Source organism: Zootoca vivipara, chromosome 13, assembly GCF_965207765.1.
Source record: "Zootoca vivipara chromosome 13, rZooViv2.hap1.1, whole genome shotgun sequence".
In the NCBI taxonomy this organism is placed as follows: Eukaryota; Metazoa; Chordata; class Lepidosauria; order Squamata; family Lacertidae; genus Zootoca; species Zootoca vivipara.
The window spans coordinates 20,872,199-20,885,628 of NC_142596.1; the positions used below are offsets into that span (position 1 = coordinate 20,872,199).

The 13,430-nt window shown below is 40.9% G+C and overlaps 1 protein-coding gene across 15 annotated transcripts in view; it reads right to left on the minus strand.

The window, feature by feature from the left end:
- The window catches only part of MEF2A (myocyte enhancer factor 2A), an 83,381-nt gene that overhangs the window by 38,275 nt on the left and 31,676 nt on the right, over nt 1-13,430 (minus strand). For all 15 annotated transcript variants that reach the window (XM_088656902.1, XM_060282510.2, XM_088656900.1 and 12 more), the window contains one exon: nt 9,016-9,219. In XM_088656902.1, coding sequence (XP_088513028.1) covers nt 9,016-9,219 — 204 coding nt within the window. The remainder of the gene's footprint in view (nt 1-9,015; nt 9,220-13,430) is intronic.

Sequence of the window (13,430 nt, forward strand, 5' to 3'; positions counted from 1 at the left end):
TGCGTGCTTCACACATGCGCAGAAGCGCTCTATCGCGCGCCACTCTAGTGGCGGACTTTTCGGGGTGCGAACGGCACCCTGGAACAGATCGTGTCTGCAACTAGAGGTACCACTGTATATAGCAAACAAAATAAAATACTTCTAAGACTGAAATCCTAAATACATTTATTAACACACTGCTGAAGAAAACAAGACTCATTGCAATCAATGTGGCTAGGAATAGGTTTATTGTGACACCAGGCAGGATATTGTGACACCAGGCAGGATAGAATGATACAGGATAAATTTATATTAAATTACAAATATTAATTTGCATTTATATGATTAAAATAATCATTATGAAAAATGTTTTGTATTCAAAATTTCTCCTTCAAGGTTCACTTTGGATGATATAAGTGGGAGAGGGTCAATCCACCAATACTTCTGCTTTAATTGCACACAGAAGCAATAAACAATTGAGTCAACGGATTGCTTTCCAGAGAAGCACAGGTTGCAGTGGTCACAAATGCCTACCACTTGTATTTATTGTATTTTTAATATTCTGTTGGGAGCCGCCCAGAGTGGCTGGGGAAACCCAGCCAGATGGGCGGGGTATAAGTAATAATAATAGGCTTGGGGTAGGCTTGGGAGTCGCGGGCGGCGTGCCAAATGTCACCCCCCCTCAGCAAAGACACCCGGGGTGGCCTGCCCCCACCGCACCCCCTTCCTCCGCCACTGAGTACATCACAACAGCCCCATGTTCAGCTTGCCCTTGACAAATATTATTAAACATTTCTAGCAGATTCATACAAGTGGCATTCTCCTTTTTCCATCACTGAACAGCTTGTGTGTTTTTTGGAATGAAGAAATCTAGGGGAGTTTCCAAAGCAATTTGCAGTTCTTCTGCCTAGATGGCCACAGTTCATATCCACAAAGCCTCTGGGCACACATAAAGATAGACTTTAGAGGCAGCCATAGAAAATTCAACGGTTTCTTACAATGTCAAAGTTAGAATGCTTCTAATTCTGCTGAACTAGTTTCTTTTTAGGTCAAGGGGGAAAGCCCATACGTTCCATTTTTCTGGAGGCAGGTAAACCAGAATTTGTCCCAACATGCAACTATAGAAGAAAATTATGGATCTTCATCATCCTGAATTATTACAATTTTAGCAATAGGGTTTTTGGCAATTCAGTGGTTGGCCAATAAGTTTTTCTAGATTACCAACATTTTCAAAAATAACCAAGGAACATGGCATTAAAATAATTCATTTTGCTACAGGGGCGGGGGGGGGGCACATTTTGTAACTGTCAGCTGGATAATTCCCCCTTCCAGAAAATAAAGTAAGCAAAAGGCATGTGTCAAAGACAAACCACACCAATTCTAATAACAATGGCAAACTAAGAACTTATCAGATATTACACTTGCACTGTACAGACCAACTCACTGGGTTCCCAAAGATCCATCACATTTTCTTAGCTGATGGGGTCCAACAGAAGCAAATTTGCCTTTGGGCTTTGAATGAGGCTTGTCACAAGCCAGTGCAGTTCTTTGAGGACCTATCTACATCAATCACAATGATCTTGCTAAAATCAAGAAATTTTAAAAATGTAATTCTAAGTGAGGATAAGCCCCTTCCCAATTTCCATCAGGACCACAACACTATGATCCAATGGAAACTTTTTTCCTATTGCTAATTGCAATACTGTGTGTGCTCTGGGGACGGGTGCCGCCAATGAGATTGTGGCTGTGCAAGGAAGGGTTAAACTACCCTTCCCTGTGTGCCATGGTCCTGAGGGAACTAGCCCTAAACCTAGGATTAGTTTAAAATATTTTAACACAGGCACAACAAGCAAATTCATCCGTGTATCTTTTCACTTGAAAATAAGAGCGCTCTCCAAGCAGGGACAGAACATAGCAAAAAATGGCACACAAACATTGACATAAGTTCACTCATTAAATTTCACCCTTCTATCAGCATCATGAAGTAAATGTCTATCTGAAAATCCAGGTATCTGCTTTGCTTTAAGATTGGTTATTATAGAACTAGATGCAGGTGTTTGGCTGCTCATCAACTATTGTGGGCCTGGAACAGACCAGAAGACCCTGTAAGGTTCTTATTTTACACAGCCTTCAAAGCAAACATACTGAACTATCAATCTTTAAATGAAAACCTCTTCCTGTTCTAGAACTAGATCAGACTATGAATGTACTACACATTTTGTGTATGAAGACATATTTATTCAAGCTTGCATCTGGCAGAACTGTGCTGGTTTGTGTGTGTCCATTTCACAATAATACTGCTATATGTTTTTGAGTTTTTATTAGAACAATATCCTTCACAGCATCTTCATAGAAAGGCAAAGAATTATTAATAGACTGCATAATAGCTCAGCCTCTAAAACAAGAGTAGGAAATCCTTTTTAGCTCAAGTGCCACATTTCCTTCTGGGCAACTTTTTAGGGGTCACGTGACAATGGTGGGTAGAGACAATGGGCAGAGGAACAAATGCAAATTTTACAGTACACTCCCCTCTCTCTTCCACTCAGACAAGTAAGATGCATTATCAGAGTTCAAGGACATGTTCCAGTCAGGCAAAGCAGGGCTAGTGAGGGGTGTGGGCTGGGGAGAATTCAAAGGCCCCAATAGAGGTGCCTGGAGGGCAGTATTGGGTCCGTGGCTCTAAGGTTCCCTACTCTATAGTTCAGTTCTCCCTGTCTGGGGCATGGTGGTGGCTGACACTTCCAGGCAAGGCTACCTTTGAAAGCATGGCTCCGAGTAGATCCATGTTTTCAAAAGCACTGTTTACGCTGGCCTGGGATACCTTTTCCATGTTCTTTACAGCTTCTGCCTCTGGCTTGGGATTGAAAGGGCAGAGTTCTCAGAGGTCCTGTGGGCTGCATGAGGTACATGCACTGACCACCTGTGCTATCTGAAGTACACAGTAATTCAAGACTGGCCATATTTTAAAAACAGCTACTCAGCCCAACTCAGCACAGACCAAGTATGCTGAAGGGATGCAGCCCCTTGCTTCCAAAGCAGAAAAATTTAACTCTCTAACAGTGGTCACTTTCAGCCAATTGGAAACTCCAATTGCCACACGTGGCAAGTGAGAGGTTCCATTTACCAGAGTCAGTAAGAGCCACTGAGTGATCAGGGCCTAAATGCTAAACTGCTCTTCAAAAAAGCAGCAACTTTAACCAAAACTGTGAACTGCTTTAGTAACTGTTTCTGTTGCCACTATTGCACACTTCACAGAGCTGTTTCACCCTAGTATATAGGAGAGCATGGAAATTACGTTCAAACCTGAAAAATACAAAAATATATTGCTGAATGAGTCTCATTTCATTTGCACCTGTTCCCGCCCAGTGATAAAGCACAGTGGGTTAAACAAGAATAGCACAGTAAAAAGCTAAGACAGCAAATGAATCAACATCCATGTTGAAGTTCTCTGGAAACCTAACTCATGGCCTCCCACCCCTGCACTAAAGCCATGCTTCTGCATGCGATTTCAACATTTTAAAATTGTACTTCAACTTAAGGTATTAAAATGTTCTTCTTTCCATATGTGTGACTAGTAGAGATGCTGTTTAGTGTCACACAGGACGGACAAGAAGGTAGGTCACGTTTTAGACAACTGCCTGAACTATGTCACTTTAAATTAATGAGGGGGCTGTACTGAATAAGTGCTCTTTTAATAGAAGAGGACAGAACTAGCAGACAATGACATGCAATTTCAGAGCTTTAAAGCTATATCGCTATCCTCAAAGAATAAAATTAAACAGTAAACATAGTTTTGGCAGCTTGCTTTTTGTAATGCATCACACAATCAACCCAGATAGTTAACTTCCAAATACATTTAGATGCTCTAAAATGCACTGCAACTAAAAGTGGCAGTTGAGTTTAGATACCATTTATGGATTCTACACTTGAAAAAGCAGACCTGGTCAAGATCATTCATAGCAGGTTCAACTAGTGTAACACTTCTCCCTAAGGTTACCTTTGAGCAGTAGTCCAAAATTTCAGCCAGTCCAAAATGAGGCAGCAAGACTTACTAATGGAATTTTCTCAGTGTATGTCAGATTTTTATGCCAGATTCACTAGCAAAGGTTTGTTTCCAGCTGTAATTCAAGGTGCTTGTGTTAACCTTTAAAGCTGAAAACCAGGGGTGGGCAACCTGTGGCCCTCCAGATGTAGTAGGACTACAGTTCTCATCTTGTCCTAAGCAGTTTGGTGCAGGGATATTTGAAGAACTGCTTCAGGATACATCTACCTATTCCTACATTTTCATCAACATCTGAGGACTGATGTGTCTTTTCTGGAAAATAATTAACTGAAAATTTTTCCTATGCAGGTAAATTGCATTAGAAAATGTCCTGATGCCTTAGAGCAGTGTTTCTCAACCAGTGTGCCTCCAGATGTTTTTGGGACTACAACTCCCATCATCCCTAGCTAGCAAGACCAGTGGTCAGGAATGATGGGAGTTGTAGTCCCAAAACATCTGGAGGCACACTGGTTGAGAAACACTGCCTTAGAGAGCCACCTAATTTAACATGATTATTTTGCTTGTATTTAGCAAACAAAACTGAACATTTTGAAACTATCTTGCCTAATATTTGTCATTGGCCTTCATTTGTGGTTATTAACCAACTTCTGGGATGGAAAATTTCCACAGGACCAATCAAGCACTGGAAATTTTTCAGTTTTGGAAAAGTCTACTTCCTGTCATTGCTTCCGAGGTCTTGCACTCAGAAATGAGTGGGGTGGGCACAAGGGACAGGACATTTTCAATTGTGGTGCCATGACTGTACAACATCCTCCCAAGGAAGTATACTTGCACTTTAGTGAGCAGTAAGGGGGGAGGAATCTAGTCATCTAAGGAAGGTTTCTGAATGCTGAGTAAGTATGTGTGCCACTGAATATTTTTATTTCTGTTTGTGATGCTGCTCTTGTGCTTTTCATGCGATTTCATAGTTATACTGCTTGTTTCATTTTTTGGTGTTTTATTACATTTTTGTAAGCTTTGTTGGAGGTCTCCCAAGATGAAAAATGAAGCATACCAAGGACGGTAGTGCGATAAATAAAATTCTAGCAACGCTAAACTTTAAAGTTACAGGACTTTATTAGAAACTTCTGAAAGTTTGTATTTATTTTTATTTGGATATTTATACTAGCTATTGCTTAAAACATCTCAAATACTGCAAGCAGCAGTGTAGTGCACACCCTTCTCTTACAATCTGATTTAAGTTAAGTCACAAAACAGTACATGGTAAGCAAAGCAGAGCCACCCAGCTCTACCTGCATCCAGAGAAACCCCCTTACCTAGCACTTTATCCTATGATGCCATTTTCTTGCTCTTTTGAATCTTCAGACCTATAGGATGGAAAGTAGCAGGACTACCCAGAAACTGACCTCTTCGTTGCCTCATCCAATGTTGCCACTGCTGCAAAAACCATTGCATTACACATGGCATTGCATGCCACCATGTCACAAGCACTGAAGGCTATTCCTCTGCCAGACCCAAGTTTGCTCCTGATGCTGGCACAACGCCATGAACTGTGAAATATAACTATACAATTACATAAAATAAGGTCTGCTGAAGGTCAATGAAGTGTTGCAATTTAGTTCCATTTTCATCCACTCACTATAATTTGCTGGAACAGCCACACAAGGCATGCTGCAAGCATAAAGAGGTTCCATGCCCAAGCAAAAGGGAAAAAATCCATCAGCTGGCCTCATTTCCCCCCCGCCCTTTTCCACTTCAATGCTACCATTGCACTAGGAAAGTAACCTTGATTTTTACAAAGAATCAACACAAAGGATAAACATATTCACCCACAGTAAATGCATTTACTCCAACCCTAAACCTTCTAGTCTAGATTTTACTGTGAAAAGCGGGGAAGCATAGTCAGACACACAGGGTACAAAAGGGAATATATCCAGAAGTCAAAGAAGCTATTGTGATACTTATAAATATAAGTTCATTAGGTAATATTCTAGATATTTCATATGGGAGGAGAGATTCTCACTGGACAGATTAATCACCATCATTATTTAGATTCCTTAGGATTACCGTATTTTTTCGCTCCATAGGACGCACCTGACAATAGGATGCACCTAGTTTTTAGAGGAGGAAAACAAGAAAAAAATATATTTTGCTTTCTTGAATTGTCCTAGGCATAGCAGCCAACTCCTAGAGGCCTAGGTGCCTTTGCCCCCCCCCCATTAAATATTTGAGGAAGCTTCTTGTGCAAAGGGGGGAAAGTCCATTTTTGAGGATCAGCTCAAAGTTGTTGAGCTTACCTTGCAAAGGGGAAAAATCCTGTTTTATGGGGTTCAACTCACAGTTCTGCAGCTTCTCTAGGAAAGGAAAGGGACCCATTTCTACAGTTTCCAGACAGATAATCTAATCAGCCAGTCACATGTCGCTGGGGAAACAAGCAGCCTCCCTCTGCAGACAACAACTGAGGCCTGGGCAAGGCGGGAAGGGAGCTAGCTCCCTTATCTCCCTCGCGATCTCTTGCAATCAGCTGCTGAGCGGGTCCTTTCAACACTCTCTTTCCCTCTTGTTAGCCTTTAGCTCTTTCTTAAAAAAAAGCACGATCTGCCTTTCGCCCCTGGGCAATTCAGCTCCAGGGACCACTCATTCACTCCATAAGATGCACAGACATTTCCTCTTACTTTTTACTTTAGGAGGAAAAAAGTGCCTCGTGTGGAGCGAAAAATAGGGTAGGTTGCAGGGCAGGTTACAACAATTTACAAATTTTAAAAACAGTTAAAACAGATTACAGTCTGTAATCACCCATGTGTTACCTGAATGTAACAGCTAAATTTTCTTGGCTGACACACAGGCAAGATACTTCCACGTACAGAAGGCTCTAGTGCACAGCAAGAACTGTTGTCCATCTCTGCATATCCACAAGTATCTATACAGTATTTGCCAACTCAATAAAGGAAGAATACCTACAAATGAGCAATTCAGAATGTTGACTAAGATTATGTGTCCCACCCATCTTCACCTCAGAAACCATTTGCTACTTGCCTAAGAAGAGACACCACCCAGCTTTATACAATAATTTTCATGGTGTGGACAGCCAGTAGATTCCTGTTGCACAAGTAGTACATTGAACTTGAGAACAAAGATTTATTTGTAAACGTGATTAGTAATTATGAAAGGTAACCAATTTTAGAATCAACAAAAGAACTGGATTTGCTTACTAAAGCATGGGTGGAGAACCTGTTGCTCTTCAAATGTTATTGGACTTCAACCCCCGTAAGCCCTAGCCAGCAAGACCAATGGTCCAGGATGATAGGAAATGTAGTCGAACACCGCCTGCAGGGCTAGAGGTTTCCCTTCCCAGTGTTATGGCATATAATTTAGTTTGTCCCATGATGACAACTTATCTGTGTGGATACTAAAAGCAGGAAACTAAAAAGTCTTTGGCTCTTGGAATTGTGACTGGGATTTTTTTAAAACAACATTCAGGGATGAGCCCAAAGCTTCCTCCAAAGCCTGGAACATCAGAGAAGGAATGATTCATGCCCCCTCCCTAGCTCCGAAGTTCAACTGAAGTTTGGGATTATTTATTTGGCTGTGTTTGCCAGGTACAAGTGCAGAACAATAACAAGTCCCCATCCTTTATCTCTAGCTCAGAGCTGCTACTGGGAGACAGAATCTGCCAAACAGTGCACTCTGATCACCAATCAGGTGAAGAGTCAAAAGCAAGTCAACACACCTATCTCTAGCTTCAAGCTAGGAGCAGAATTCCTCTCCTCAGTTCCAAGCTTAGAGCTGGGGGGGAGCAGAGCTGCATTTCAGAGAGATGTAGCACAAGATTGGGCACAAGAACCTGCCCCTTGGGGGAGGGAGCTAACATAAGCAAGTTTCTAGTTGTTTGACAACACTCAACATAATACACTGGACCTTAATATAAAGTCACAAACATCCTGCTCAACCCAAAACAATGCTATAAGTCAGGTCATGTGTGACCAGAAAACTATGAAAATCCCAAACTACTGCATGCTTCCTTCAGTAACAAGCACATACTAGTCAGAACAAAATACAAACTTCAAATAAAAAAAAAGTGTACAACTATGGGAGTAAACCTGGAATGAAATGTAGTTCAGCAGAAATGAGAGTATGGTTCCTCTGCAAAAGACAACTAGCGGAATTGCCTGGTTGCAAGAGAGTCATATTAAAGGCTGCCCTTAGATTTGATTTGGTAAAGAAGAGTGGATGGAAAAACCATACTGTAAAAACCGATTTTTTAAAAATTAATTTAAACACATATATATTATTCCACAATGCAGACACTAAATTAGTCTAACATAGCTATTGCTAATCTCATCTCATATTTGTACAAGGATCTTATTCAAGATTTTGCAGAGTTCCTGTTTTCTGAAAGGAAAAATCAGATTCATTCTCTAGAGGTACATACTTTACATAAACTACTTTGTTTTCTTCAATATCTTTATATTTAAATATATAATAAAGAGTGCTAACACAACCTGCAGAAAACAGTAAACAGCCCCAGATATTCAGCTTTAACGTGGCAATAATGCTGATACAATGACAAACAAAAAGGGGAAGTATATCTCAAAGATGCCAAGAAGATAGAATATGTTATTGTTCAATATGCTCAGTGTATTTCAGCAAGAATGCCTTTATCAAGGGCTTGCTTTCTTATTCCTTAGTAAACACGTGCAATACAAGCTCTTCTGTAACAGAAGGCTTTGTGATCATTTGGCATCTTTGCAATATATTTCTCCTTTCTGATTGTTATCCTTGGGCGCTTCCTGGTTTTGGTGTCTTTCAATTAAATCCATGCAATGCCTTATGAGAAAGATTCCTTCAGGAGCAGCCTCCAGTGATTTATTCATGTTTGTTACCCATCTTGGAGAGCTTTGGATAAAGTAATGTATCATTTAAAATACTGTTGATTGAAATTAATTACTTTATTTACTGTACAGAAGGGTATGGTTGGCTTTACTAAAACTAAATGAGGTATGAGGATTCATTCATGGTTACAGTTTTGTTACCTCGACAATATCAGAGTTGGTTCTGCTCTCATGGGGTTCGTTGTATTCTGTATACTTGAGTAGAACTTTGTCCATATCCGTGCTGGCATATTGAAAGAGTTTGTTAGAACTGTTAAAAATGATGAGTGCTATTTCACAGTCACAAAGCACACTCAATTCATAGGCTTTCTTCATTAATCCAAACTTCCGTTTTGTGAAGGTCACCTAGACAGAAAAAGTGGGAAAGGAATTTGAGAAAACCCACTGGCAAGCAATGTAAGTGAGTATGCACTCATTACAAACGGACCATCAAATGGCCACCTTTAAACATATGAGCAAAATAGGTTTGAATTCATCATTATTTTATTTGTATGCCGCCTTTCCATAGTTAAAACAATGCTCAAGGCGGCTTACAATATGAAAAGATTTACATAATTACAAACATAACAAAGTAGTCATAAAAATAAATGAAACACATCAAAAACTGTATAACCAAACTGAACATCAAAATAAAGATACAAAAAAAATATCAATAACAGCAGCAAAACTCCCAACAAAACTTCCTCAAAATACCCCAGCTCAAGAGTCTGTTCAGCAGCCTCAGCTTTTGTAGCTGAAGTTAGTCAGGGTCCTGACTTCAAGACCAAGTAGAAAGAGGCTAGCAAGGCAGCAGGCAGGTCTTCCAGGTTTCCAAGCTGAATTGGGAAACCAGGACATAAAATTCAAGCAACAGCTAAATACAGGGTAACATACTTGTTACATGAAGGTCATCTAGGTTATAAGCCGGCTAAGCCATGTAACCACCCGGTTGTGAATGATTACACAAGGAAAGGGGATCCAATAATTTGTTGGCACTATTCAATACCCACTACAGTACATCAGAGGGAACCTATGTTGCCCTATGGGCTTTCAGACAACATGCCCTGATCATAGCTGCCAAGTTATCCCTTTTTTTAAGGGATTTTCCCTTATGCTGAATAGGCTTCCTCACGAGAAAATGGAAAACTTGGCAGCTATGGCCCTGATGTAAATTAATTAGAGGTTTTCTTACAATCACATGGTATATAAATGTTGTTTAATAAAATAAGTAAGTGTACTCTTAAGACGGCTCAACTGGCCCCTCCAACTGATCTTTGTCACTCTGCATCCCATGTTTATGCCTTCAGCCACAATTTGATGCTATAGGAAGGTCAGGCAGAGAGTTCCTGAGCTCCCAAGTCATTTAGCTCACTATGGATATCCTGGCCAAGCAAAACAGGCATAAATAACCAGACTGTCACTTCCCAAGCTGGACGTGCAACAAGGTCAGTGTGACTTGGGGGGGGGGAAGTATCTGCAACAGAGAACAAACCAATAAACCTGGTTAGAAAGCAGAGACCCAGTAGATTTTAAACTTACTGCCAGCAAATCTAATTCATTGTGAAAATCTCTGAAGACTAAAACAGAATGTATGAGGGGCAACACACACAACTTCCATGCACATTTCATGAACATTTTCGTTCTTCAAGCATGGCAGTATAGCTTCAATGGTGCCCTTAATCAAAGCAGATATATTACTTGTCTGAAGTACAGGGGTTGGGAACATGTGACCCTTCAAGTAGTTCTAATCAAAACTCCTATCAGCCCTAGCAAGTCGATGGTCAGAGATAATGGGAGTTACTGTAGTCCAACAAAAAATCTGGAGGGCCACAGATTCCCATCAGTGATCAAAGGAATGTAGAGAATCTAGGATAGCCTTCCTTATAGTTGTTACTAAAAGCAATTACATTATAGAAGCTAGTGTGTGAAACTGCTCCAAGACTCAGGCTTTTCCCACAGAAACACAACCAAGTTGGTCCCACAGGAACACAGAATTTCTACTGCAGAAGAATAAACCAAAGCATTATAAAGTTGTTCTTTATCTGAATCTGTCCATGTGCTCATTCGTGCTTCTTTCTGGGACACTGGCCAAACATGTGTAAGAAGTGGGACCAAGAGTCAAATAAAGTACATAGATATACACAAATCTGGCACACATCCAGAAAGGAAGTTCACATAGTCCTATTAGGAATGCATTCCTAGATGATATTATTCCATGGCAAACTTCACGGGGTGGGGAGTTTGTCTACCAGATACTGTAACTAGAAAAAGAATATCCAGACCTGCCAAAGACAAAGCTTAAGCAAAGCATGTCTAATCTACAAAGTTCTATTCAGGAATTCATCTGCATAATTTAAGAAGGCCACAGAAATGACTGAGGTGACTCTGATATGTGGTTAGCAGCTCTAAAAACAGAACAGACTCTGTCTACCTGCCTCTAGCAGCAGAACCAATTCTTCCTACATATTGTAAGCCAGGGATCTCCAAATCTTTGAAGCATAGAGGCACATCTGGAAATCTAGCAAACTGTTGGAGGCACTGTGAAATACTCATTTCTTAGAAGAAAACTGGTGATGCTCAGATTCCCCTCTTCAAAATAGGCAAAATACCTCCCGCACAAAAACAAATAAACCCCTCTCAAAAAGCAGGCAACAACCCTCACCCCACAAAAAGGAGCAGGCAGTCTGCCCACCCAAACATCAGCAACAACAGAAAGCTTTAAAGTCTCAGTTTTAAAATGGGGGGCACCCTCGGCAGATACAGGGGGGCATTGAGTGTGTCCATGGACACCACATGGGGGAACCTTAATTCTAAACCAATTACAATATTCTGCCAGTGGACAGAACATCTATTAATAGCTTACCCAAGATTTTCTTGGAAGTATTCATTTCATTCTTATGAGTTTTAGAGAAACAGTGAGGTGTAGTGGTTAGAAAGCTGGACTAGGATCTGGGAGAGCAGTGCTCAAATCCCACTTGGCCAATGAGTGACTTTGGACTAATCACTGCCTCTTGACCTAACCTACCTCACAGGGTTGTTGTGGGGATTAAATGAGTAGGAGGGCGATATAAATTCAATAAACAATAATAACAGTCACAAATGCACTTAATAGATAACTGGAAAGTTTTACATTTTGGTTCAAAGCAGCAACCTTTAAAAAGTGATAACATATAACCCATGACCAAAAGATTCTCAAAGTTAAATAAGCGTCAATCAGAAGAGTTATGATTTATTCTTCTCAGCTCAATAATTTTATCTGATTCAGATAATGAGCTTTACAATTAGGTCAATGCACCAGCAGCACTGCTCTAAGTACAGAAGGAATTGGGTTTTCCATTAGACTGCCTGCATTAGCACTCCATAAGCTGAAATGATTTCTTTAAGTAAAATCTGTTCTTATACAATTGCTAACTATTTTCAAGAGTAAGTTGCTGGACTAGTATATATGCTTGTGCTGATAAAAAAAATTGTTTTGGGGGTACAAAATTCCTAAAGCTACACTATTGTGGTTCAAGAAGCTATAGAGCTTAAGCCATAAGCCCTTTGGAAAATAAAAACAGGCAGGTTTGTGAACAGTAAATTCACAAGTGGCTTTAGATTTTGTGAAACACAACAGCAAAGGCAAAGGCAAAGGCTCTGGGTAGGTGAGGAGTAAAATATGGACCAGCAGCAGTAAGGACTCTCTTGCCTTGCTTCAGACTACATGCTTACAAACCTTTGGTGATATAGAATGACAGGGTGGGGGGAGAAAGGAGATTCCTGCCCATGTAGTATCTTTCCCATCATTTCAAAAGGATGGGGCTGGGGGAGTAGTGCACATGCAGACCTTGTCTGTATACATTCAGAGCAACAAAATACTGTAATTTAAGGACAGAGGTTGAATAGAGCACGTAAATCCCAAAGGTCAGGTTCAGGATCATCCAGCAGAAAGCGAGTGCTGCTCTTGCTAGGTAATCCCAATGTTTGGAGGGATCAATTGTGCTTGTGATAGATGAGGTGGTAATCACTGCATCTGAACATGTTTGACACCTGGGGGTGCTCTTTTTTGTTCCTGAACAAGCATAGGCAGTGACCAGGAGTGGCTTTTGTCAGCTCCAGCCCCTTTTGACAACACAGGATTGTGCTACTCTTGTGCTACAGAAGTTACTTCTGCAACTTCTATAAGGGACTGTGATAAACCTGCATCTTATGCACATTACACATGACTATATGTGCTTGGCTTTCTCTCTCTCTCCGTTTGTCTCCTTCCTCCTCTCTTCTGCTGCTCCACAAACCTGAACCTGCCTGGACAAGTACCACTCTGTACACCCTGGAAGCAGGGTTCTTTGGGCTGGCAGAATGGTGACTCTGCAAGTGGTGGGGATGCTCTCACAAGAACTCAAAGAACAATTTGAGTTCCCATAAGAGGATCCCCACCACCCCCAGAACCACTGAACCATTAGCTAATAAACACAGGGTGTGCCAAGAAGGAAAGGCGAAGAACTTACAAAGCTCTCTTTGCACTGGGTCTGCTTGGGTCTTCCAGCTTCCTCCCACCTCTGATCCTTCCCCTTACAGGCAGCCTTATAGAAGGTGGG